Source organism: Adiantum capillus-veneris, chromosome 17, assembly GCF_014529385.1.
Source record: "Adiantum capillus-veneris isolate H3 chromosome 17, ASM1452938v2, whole genome shotgun sequence".
Lineage (NCBI taxonomy): Eukaryota > Viridiplantae > Streptophyta > Polypodiopsida > Polypodiales > Pteridaceae > Adiantum > Adiantum capillus-veneris.
In genome coordinates, this window is record NC_140947.1 from 82,623,755 (window position 1) to 82,635,026 (window position 11,272).

An 11,272-nucleotide genomic window follows, 5' to 3' on the forward strand; every position below is an offset into this window, starting at 1 on the left:
CTGATGTTGTCTCCTCGGCAATTTTGACGATTCTCCTTTTTTCTCTTCGCTGACACACATAAGACACATATGGCTCCTACGGACAATTTCGGAGAAAATTTCCCACGAGCAAGTTTGGCTCTTGGACGATGTTTACGACCACAGGTGGCTGGTTGTTCTTTGTGTCTGTTGACAAGTTTTTCAATCGACAAGGTAGTATATCCGATTCTAGTGCAGATTATGCAGCATAGGTGTTGTGCTCATGTATGACTATGTGGGTTACTCTGAAGATTAGTTCAAGCACAATTTTGTGCAGTTGTGCTATGTATGCATATGCAAATACAAAGTAAGGTAGTGACAACTCGCAAGCGGAAATTCATAGGTTTACAGGGATTTTGGACACATATAGTTGTTCATAGAGCCGCTCGTTTAGGTGTGAGCTAGTTTGAAAGGCTTTTGGTAGTTTATGTATACAATATGTGGTTTTGCTACTGAGACACTGAGTGTTTGTTCATGTTTATGATGCGGTTTTGGTGAGATTTTTGATATTTTGCTCCAAAATTCATGGGAAACTCTGTGGGATTTTTTCCAAATTCTTGCCATGCTTTGTGCGTATCTGTAGTTTACTCTCTGATGGTTTAGTGTTCAAGCGTGACTCCCACTTTGATAACAATCGAGTTTCTACTCTCACTTTGAGAGGTTTTGTCAGCTTGGACACAGATTGGTGTTATATATCCACTCTCGTAGGAGTAAGATTTTCATATGCTCGTGTGGCTACAGATTACACCCAGTCACATGCTTTACACGCAGTCCAGGCTTTATAGGTCCTACAAGTTCTACACGTGTTCTGGACCGTTGTCAAAGTTTTGTGGCCAATTTTCTTTGGGATGCCTTTTGAGCGTGTTTGCTCACTACTTGCGTATATAGTTATGTGCTTTACGCTCGGTTGAGTTGTTTCTCCTGGCGTAGTCTCACTTGGTTTAGTGATTCCATTTATACTTGCAAAGTTATTTTACGCATATGTGAGCATCGATTATGATGCGATTGATCATGGTTATGATCGTGGAGGGGTCGAGTGATCTCCCACTTTGTTGCCATAGTTTGGTTTCTTGTCATCCATATAGCTGACATGTGTGACAGTTCAGAGTCAATAGTGACGACTCGTGAGAGATGGCGGTCTCATAGTTACCGATATATGTGTTGGCATTGTGGTCACATAGGGCACATTAGGCGCCACTATTTTAAACATATAAGGCAGTGGTATATGTGAGATGCAGAGACGGTTTTGACACATGCTAGAGTGATGGCTTCATATGAGAGTGACAATGATGTCATGTTTACCTTTAGCATTCCCCCTCCTTACATATATTTGAGAGGTGACACTCCTTCCTGTTGTTTGCTAGATGAGGATGCAATTTCCATGTCACACCACAGCGTGAGTGGTTCATCACATTCTCTAGTGGGATCTTTGGTTGTGTACACTTGATCAATGGTTCACTGTTTGACATTGTAGGTGCAGGAGATGTTTTCTTGTCATTACCTAATGGTGCATGCTATACGCTACATCATGTGCTTTATGTTCCTCAGCTAAGACATGGTTTGATCTCAGTGAGGCATTTTGTGTGTGAGAGATACTTCTTAGAGAGCAGTCGTTCCAGATATATTGCAGATCACTAGTGATTGCTAGGGGAGACCACAATGGCTTGGTATATCCTATGCATGTATCTAAGGTACGAGACAACAAAGTCTCAATTTTGTTGTTACTAGCATTTGTTGAGCGAGAGACAAGACGTGTCTCCTTTACAAGTGGCCTCCACCATGCTCACGAGACACACCATGTAGCTGTGCAAGGCATGCGAGTAGACTCTATAGAGACAGATGTAGAGTGGCAATGCTATAGTGAGGCACAACAAGTGTTTTCAAAGTCTGTGTAGACAAAACTAGAGTGAGATTGTTCCCTAGAGCCACAAGCACATATGACAGACATGGAGTCCTTTGATATGCTCATGCTAGAGGTTGATGAGTTGATGCAAGGATATATAGTTCCGCCTATGGATGAGAGGCATGTAACCATCCCAATGTCGATCCTGACATATCCAGACATGATGAGTAGACTTGATGTTGCAGTGCGTGTACATAGAGCTGAGGAGGCTAGTACATCCAAGTTTACGCAGATTTCATTGGTGTTCGGGCGTCTCATGTACACTTCTACTAGTGTCGATGCCCGACCTAGTAGCTGTAGTGGGGGCATTTATAGCAGGCATGGTCATTTGCATGATGACTAATACTACCATGATGTATTGTGGAGCTATGCATACCATACAGAGTTGTCTATGGTATTTTCATGTAGGCTCTAGCATGGATACGTGCACTCGCCTATCACTAGAGCCGATACAACTACATGTAGATTTCTTGAGCGAGACAGTGGGTCTAGGTTGAGAGAGGTGGGAGTTTGTTGGGGTAAAGGCATTGTGCCTTTGCCCACGGTCGGCGGACATTCGATGTCCGGCCACTCACTAACCACACACATATCCTTATTCTCTGTATATATACACGAATAAGGAGCTCCTCATTTGAGAGGCTTGCTCCACACATGCAGAACTGTGTTCTCTTCTGCCCTCCATGCATCTGCGCACACTCACACTTTCATTTTCAAACCTTCTTTTTCTAACAATTCTTTCAGTGTCAGCACAACTTGAACCAGTTTGGGCATTTTTAATGATAATTTTTTTATTCTTTCTTAAACATTCTTCCAAAAGAAATCTTTCTCTTCCTCTATTTTCACTTTCAAGGTATTGGTCTCTTGACTCTCTTCTTTCTTTGATTGGTGGACTTCTTCCACTTTCTCTTTAGGTGGATCAGACTTCTATATTGGTTTCTTGGTCCAGATCTTAGTGCTTATCTGGCCTGTCATTCCAGAGGTATTCTAAACCTTCCTGACCTTTGGGGTACCGTGTTGAGATGGCCTTTTTCAATACCTCATGTTACCTATGCTCCCTCTTGCTTCAGTTCCCACCATATTTTGGTTGGAAGGTAATAGCTGTTTTTCTTGGAGGCTCTCTAGCAGTGGATCTACTTACTGCTGCTTCCTCTGGAAACAATAGATTTACACTAGGGCTGCTGGGCTATTGGTGGGCCAATGTCTCCGTATACTCCCTTACAAAATGGCCCTCTTCCCCACATTTCCAGCAATTAAATCTCCTAGGTGGTGGCCTTGGGCATGATCTTTGCCCGAGGTTTGTGGGTTGTTCTGGGCTTCCTATATTGCTATCGGTGTTGCTATCCTAACTATCGGTGTTGATAGCCTGACCGGGCACTCTTTCCACTTATGCTCCCTACCTTCGCAGTAATTGTACTTGATGTATTTATCGGTCAAGTGATTATTCTCCCAACAATGGATGCACCATACTTCCCCCTTGGTAGGCATTCTACTTTCCACAACAAACATTTCCTCTACTTGTTTCTTTAGCCTTTTTAGCTCATTTACCCAGACTTTGGTTCTGGACCATTTACTTGCGAGTCTTTGTCCTCCTAATGCCCTCTATGTCATGGAGGCTTGAGAGTCGGTCTTCTTGAGTTTCCTATAGGAAATCACTAAGGAGATTCTGGAAAGTCTTGGAAGATCTTGGAAGAAAGTTTTAGAAGACATCATCATCGCTTGCGTCATCATTTCCATCATCGTCTATGTCATCACTTGTGGCATTGCGTGCATCATCGGCTGATGTCATTGCCTACATCATCGCATGTGTCATCACCCATGTCATCATCTACATTGTCACTAGAAGACTCTAGAAGAATCTAGAAGGACCCAGAATATTCTAGAAGGATCTAAAAGTAGCAAGAAGATTCTAGAAGCTTCTAGAAACTTGGAGAATCTTTCGGAAGAATCTAGAAGTTTTTGGAAAGCTCTAGAAAGTTGAAGAAGGATCTAGAAGGTTCCAAAAGGACTAGAAGGATCGAGAAGGTTCTAGAAGATTCTAACCTTCTCAAGAAGAACCTAGAAAGTTCTAACCTCCTCAAGCACTAGTATAAATAGGGGTCTTGGGCCACAAGCCCCTGAGTCTTGCCAACACCAGTTGTGAGGCTCCTATGAGGAAATCCCTCTTCTAGTTCTTATGTTCAAGTCTTGTCCTTGCAATCAAGCCTTGTCTTGTACTCAAGTCATGTAATTCAAGTCTTTTATCTAGCTCTTTTAATAAAGTATTAAGTCTTATAATCAATATTAAGCTTATCATCAAGTCCAAGTTCTTGTACATTGTGAGCACCTCCTGTTGCTCTCTTCTAGCTCTATATGCGCTCATAATAGTTCAAATTTTTCAAGCATGCTGACTTTTGGCTCCTTCTTATGTTGTTGAGAATAGCTAGATCTTGTAGCTTGTGCTTGATGTGTGCTTGTCTCTTGAAGCTCTGCCATGCCAAGAAGCAAAATTTCTCCTCATGGAACTCGTCGCTAGAGGAGGGGATAATGTCATGGAGGCTTGAGAGTCGGTCTTCTTGAGTTTCCTATAGGAAATCACTAAGGAGATTTTGGAAAGTCTTGGAAGATCTTGGAAGAAAGTTTTAGAAGACGGCACCATCGCTTGTGCCATCATCTGCATCATCGTCTATGTCATCGCTTGTGTTATTGCGTGCATGATCGTTGATGTCATCGCATGTGCCATCGCCTATGTCATCGTCTACGTCACCACTAGAAGACTCTAGAAGAATCTAGAAGGATCTAAAAGTATGAAGAAGTGTCATAAAATCTAATATCTAACCAACCCAAATGATTTTCTCATATTAAATTGATCACTTAATGTGGGAGAATAAATGGGAACAAGTGTTAAGATATAGATATGTGCTTATAGATCTATCTCAACACGGGGCCAATAGTAAAGGGGCCCAAATGGGAGATGGTCTATCAAGAGCAAGGCTAACCAATGGAGCATAAGACCTTAGGGTTAGCTTCATTGAAGACCTCCAATAATGTGTGTAAAAGTCCTTTGACCTTAGGTAAGCTAGGGCTGAGCTTGAGGTGGGAACCCAGCCCAAGCTCGAGGTGCTTGTCGTGCTTGAGGTGCTTGTGATGCTTGAGGTGCTTGATTAAGATGCTTGAGGTGCTTGACTGGCTCCATGCTTGAGGTGCTTGACTTGGTGCATGATTAAGGTGCTTGAGGTGCCTTGAGAAGCTTGCCTGAGATGCTTGTGGGAACACCCCCTACTTCAAGTGCTTAGTCATGCTTGATGACTAAGGGGCTTGCTCATCCAAAGTCAAAAATATCCCTACAAGGAGGGGGGCGAGCCTACAAGGGGGGGGGGGATGAGAGAGAACACACACACACACACACACACACACAAGGGAAGCCCCAGCTTGAAGAGGCAGCAAGGACACTTGTCAAGTTCCTTCCCATGTTGCCCTCATGGTGTTCCTGAAGCCTATTGGTTGGCCACCCAAGGGGTCCAATGATAATTTAGGATATTTAATTAATTGATTTTTCATTTATCAAGTCCTCTCTCTCAAAGGGGAAAGGGGGACACTTGTCCCAAGGCTACCCATGTTGCTTGTAATGGATCCTGCTTGTGATTGGCTAGGCCTGGAGGGGTTCCAATGAGCTTCAAGCATGAGCTACAAGGGGGGGTCGACCCAAGCAAGCTAGGGGGGTGCTTAGGGGGTATACTCACCCACACACACTCACAAACACTCTCATTGTGTACTATGCAAAGTGCAAGAGCTCCCTCTCCTTCTCCAAGCAAGTAGAGGTTGAGAGCCTACACCAACACTCTTGGCTATGGAGTGCAAATCCATCCAAGAGCCATGCTTCAATGCTTGAGCTTGCCATCTATTTCTTCTTCATTACTATGCTATTATGTATGCTAGCACAAGAGTTATGATATGTAATGGAATTTGCCTATTCAATTTGAGAGTAGCGGAATTTAATGAGAGTACTTTCAAGAAATGATTTTGTGAGCATAGCGGGTAGACATAATTGAAGATAGCAACATAATTATAGCAATTAGTTAACTTGGCATGGACAATACTTTTGCAATTGAGATAATTTAGAGAACATGACAACAGTTGAGGACCTAGGTGAAGCAATGAAGATGGAAAGATTCATGAACTTCTTTAGCTTTTGTGACCTTCGCCATGCAGGAAATGATTTGCGATGTCCTCCCCTCTTGTATTCTCTAGGAGAATAGCCATAACTTTCATCGGAAGAGGAGGAAGGTGAAGAAGAAGGAGAAGAGGGTGACCTCTTCCTAGCCCTTTTCTTCCTTTGTTTCCTCTCTTGCCTTTCAGAGTGATGAGGAGAAGGACTATAGGTTGCTCTTTTCCTCTTGGGAGGAGTAGGCGATCGTCTAGACCGCCGTATTCGTGGAGCCACCTCTTCAGAAGAACTTAGACTTTCATTGCTTTCTTTCTCTTTGGATTCCTCCTCTCGAATGGGAGAGAGTCTTCTTTTGGGGGTCTCTTCAAGAGGCCTCCTAAGCTCTCTCTCCTCTGGGAGAGGAAGGGAAATTCCATAAGCACGAAGTTGTTGAGTAACTTCGGCTTGCAAAGCAGGGTTGCCCATAGCTTGCTGCAACCTAGCGATGAGATAATTCACAAACATGGGAGCATCATCATTAGCACCTTCATGTGCAAAATCAAAGCTATCAATGTTCATTCTACTCTCTTGATTATTGTCAGCCATGTTAACAAAATTTATGTTTATACTTAGTGTATGCTTTGGAAGTTCAAAACCTTAGTTGCCACTCCTCTTAGCCTTTGAAAATCGGCTCTTAAGTATCTACACCCACGGCTCAAAGTGGTTAATTATAGAGAGTAGAGGAGTAGGTCTAACATAGCAGAGTTGCCAAGGGCTAGCTCCTTTCGGACTTCTTATGGCTCAATAATGGTAAAGCCGTAGGCAAGTCTAAAAAGACTCCATTATTAAGTCCAAAGCTCCCGAGGTGTGCACCATCCCCCACATAGTGGGCTTAACAAAACCGATATTAGATCCCAGTTCCACTTACTCTATTATAATTAACAACATCAACCATTTATAGGCTACTTAAGGACCTCTCTTCTTAAGCAAGAAAAGAGAAACCAAATGCTCTGATACCAATGTAATGGAATTTGCCTATTCAATTTGAGAGTAGCGGAATTTAATGAGAGTACTTTCAAGAAATGATTTTGTGAGCATAGCGGGTAGACATTATTGAAGATAGCAACATAATTATAGCAATTAGTTAACTTGGCATGGACAATACTTTTGCAAGAGAGAGAATTTAGAGAACATGACAACAGTTGAGGACCGGATTTATGTGGAGCCGGTCCCCCCTCCAATAGGCATTTGTATTATGATTTCTCCCATAAAGAGAGACTTGTTACAATACATTCTTTGTGTTCCTTGTGACCTAGGTGAAGCAATGAAGATGGAAAGCTTCATGCATCACCATCATAGCATAACCTTTCTTCTTCCTCTTCCCTACCCTCATTCCCTGCTAGCTCTCTCCACCTTCGAAGGTGTTTGAGGTCTTGGGACTGAGGCTTGGTATAGTTAAAGCTTTCTTCAAGTTTAGGTTATGCTATGATGGTGATGCATGAAGCTTTTCCATCTTCATTGCTTCACCTAGGTCACAAGGAACACAAAGAATGTATTGTAACAAGTCTCTCTTTATGGGAGAAATCATAATACAAATGCCTATTGGAGGGGGGACCGGCTCCACATAAATCCGGTCCTTAACTGTTGTCATGTTCTCTAAATTCTCTCTCTTGCAAAAGTATTGTCCATGCCAAGTTAACTAATTGCTATAATTATGTTACTATCTTCAATTATGTCTACCCGCTATGCTCACAAAATCATTTCTTGAAAGTACTCTCATTAAATTCCGCTCCTCTCAAATTGAATAGGCAAATTCCATTACGAGAAGATTCTAGAAGCTTCTAGAAACTTGGAGAAGCTTTCAGAAGAATTTAGAAGTTTTTCTGGAACTTATGGAACCTTCTAGATCCTTCTTCAACTTTTTGGAAGTTCCAGAAAAACTTCTAGATTCTTCCGAAAGCTTCTCCAAGTTTCTAGAAGCTTCTAGACTCTTCTTGATACTTTTAGATCCTTCTAGAATATTTTGGATCCTTCTAGATTCTTCTAGAGTCTTCTAGTGATGATGTAGACGATGACATAGGCGAGGACACATGCGGTGATGTAGGCGATGACATCAGTGATGATGCACGCAATGACACAAGCGATGACATAGACAATGATGCAGATGATGACACAAGCGATGATGTCGTCTTCTAAAACTTTCTTCCAAGATCTTCCAAGACTTTCCAGAATCTCCTTAGTGATTTCCTATAGGAAACTCAAGAAGACCGACTCTCAAGCCTCCATGACACTCTAAATTGCTAGAGTCACTCGAACTGGTGTCTCTCTTTTGCCTTTTAGTCCCCCTTCCTTTCCATTTTTATTGCTCTTTCAATGAGCCCCTCAAAGGTGCGTATGGGTTTGGTAATTTTTTATTTATCCACCCCATTTAATGAGGTTTTATTGAGGAACCATCCCTGAGAGTTTTGTGCCCCATTCATGAAATTGGTTGTCTTGCCAGGTCCTTAATCTTTTCCACGAATTTCCTAACATGTCTTCTTTTTGTTTGATCTTTCCTAGCTACCCGAGCAAGTCTTCATCAAATCTTTCTTCCTTGGACATGGACTTGTATGTAGGTAATTGTTCTGTTGGGTAATTGAAGTACCATGTTTGGGCTTCCCCTCTCAATGTTTGTGGGAAGCATACTCTCCAGTCTGATCTGGGTAGTTCATTGAGATTTGCGTAGCTTTCAAAAGCTTGGATGTGTACATGTGGGTCTCTTCCTTTATTCCCTTTGAATTTAGGCATTTACAGCTTGAGGTCTTTAGATGCCTATCAAGACAGACTTACTGCCTCACTAGTTGTTGTTCAGATCGTAGCCTCTTTGGTTATGGTCCAACATTTTCCTCCCCTACTTCTCGTTCAAAGTGACCTAACGTTACCCTATCCGAAAGAAACTAAACCAATGAGGGCACGTGGTATGGGCATCGGGCTATCCAACAAGGAGATCTTGGGTTTGAAACACAGGTTGCAAGGGGAGTTGGTCAATGCATTTTTTTTGTGGGCCATCCGACCATCTCGAGACTTGTGTGAATCTTTGCCCACTGATCAAGGGTTCATTTAAGACCTCGGGGAAGATAGTATCGTGTGTATGTGTGTTTTTTTTTGTTTTCGGGGGGGTGGGGTGTTACGACACTATTTGACATCTCCTTCTTTGGATGGGATCTACGACCCCGTGTTGTTGTTGATCGTGGACCGTTGAATCCATTTGAGGGAAAAAATAAGGGTATAGTGGGGCTTGACCTCATGTCCTCTCTGCCTCAAGGCTAATGTCTTACCACTACGCTTGTGCACGCAATTTGTAATGTAAGGAAAATGATAGCATTTTATTGAGTAGTTTTGGCCTACCCACGATCCTAGTTCACTTCGAATTTACGACAAGTTCACATTTGTCCGAGTTTACAAGTAGTTTATATGAAATTCACACAACACACGGCATCGATTTTCAATCATAGATCCCCTTTCAATTAGTAACGTGTTTTGGGGGGTGTGTTCGAAGACTCGGTCGATCAAGAGAAGTGAATTACTCATATGAACATGCCCTCCCCTGAAGGCATGGGCTCTGCGGAGGAAAATGGCGTTTGCGACTCTGTGCCGTCTATGGTATCTTCCTTCGTCGATACATTCGTGGACTATGTCGTTGGCGGCCAGTTTTTTGGTAGGCAGGACGCCAATGCAGCGCTTCCCGCAACGAGGCAACCGCTTGCGCACAGAGTGGTGGCCATCGGTGACATCCATGGCGATGTGGACAAGGCTAAAGAGGCTCTCAGAATAGGAGGTCTCATCAATCATTCTGACTCTTGGATCGGTGGCGACACCACCGTCGTGCAGGTTGGTGACCTTCTCGACCGTGGCTCTAAGGAGCTTCGTGTCCTTTACCTCCTTGAAAAGCTTGCTAGAGAGGCTCGCAGGGCAGGCGGTGAGCTTATTGTCATGAACGGGAATCATGAAATCATGAACATAGAAGGCGACTTCAGGTACGCTACCCCTGGCGGCTGTTTCGAGTTTCAAAATTGGGCTCACTGGGTTCAACAAGGCAATGCCATCAAGGAGCTCTGTGATGGGGTCAAGAGGAGTAGCTTGTATGAGGATGTCCCAGCTGATGTCCCTCTCCACTTGCGGGCCAGATATGCAGCTCTGAGGCCAGGAGGGCCGATTGCAAGCCGCTTTCTTGGCCATCATCCAACCGTTTTGACGGTTGGAGGAACAGTATTTGCGCATGGCGGCATCCTTCCCTCACATGCCAAATACGGTTTAGAGAGAATAAATGAAGAGGTTAGCTCATGGATTCGAGGGAAAACAGGCAGGTTCGGACCCAAATATGTGCACGGTAGGGATGCAGTTGTTTGGGTTCGGCGATACTCAGAGCTAAAAGAGCAGCAATGTGATTGTCAGTTGCTAGAGAGGGCATTGCTGGCCATACCTGGCTCAACAAGAATGATAGTGGGGCACACTATCCAGCAGCCATTTGGTATCAATGGAGCTTGCATGAATCAAGTGATAAGGGTGGATGTGGGGATGTCTGCCGGCTGCGACAATGCCCCTCCTGAGGTGCTTGAGATTCGAAACGATGAGCAAATCAAAGTTCTGGGTAGGGCGACAGAACGGGAGATCAAGGAGAGTGGAAGAGAGCCTTTTTTGAAAGATCAAGTCGTGGGTCTTGCATCAGTACTGTGAACTACGTGTCTTCTATTCCCATCTTGGATACAATCAGTTCATAGTGGCACCTCACTTCAAACTCGGGGATCCGATAGCTCAACGTTGTGAATGAGTAACCCTTATTCTCCCCTTTCAAATACTGCACTACTTTGTATTACTTTTTTGCAAAAAGATTGTACATTCTTCTAACATGACATGAAAGAATGCGCTTTGGATCATTTTTTATTCTAGCGTGGAGCTTGTCCTTCTATTGTGGGTGTTTTCAAAGATAAAGATTTGAGGGTATTGGTGTATTTGATTAGGATTGGTTTGCACAGATACGTGAATGAGGATTGATAAGCTTGTGCCAGACTCGTAGGATCAAGGGTCTCTGCTAGTAAGATGAATAGTGTGCTGGTCTTGTGAGCCTGCCTGAATGTAGGTGCAAATTGTGGGCTAAGCAGATCTAACCATCCACATTTGCTATTTAATTAATGATCCAATCACCGAGCCACACCATTTGTTGGGTAAGAAAAGATGAAGATTAGGTG

At 43.3% G+C, this 11,272-nt stretch overlaps 1 protein-coding gene across 1 annotated transcript; it reads left to right on the plus strand.

Annotated features, from left to right (window-relative positions):
- The first annotated feature begins 9,583 nt into the window (after nt 1–9,583).
- SLP2 (Calcineurin-like metallo-phosphoesterase superfamily protein) lies at nt 9,584–10,960 on the plus strand. The gene has a single exon (XM_086487097.1). It carries the CDS (start codon nt 9,615–9,617, stop codon nt 10,758–10,760), a length of 1,146 nt encoding a protein of 381 aa, XP_086343223.1. The 5' UTR covers nt 9,584–9,614; the 3' UTR covers nt 10,761–10,960.
- Nucleotides 10,961–11,272: the final 312 nt, after the last annotated feature.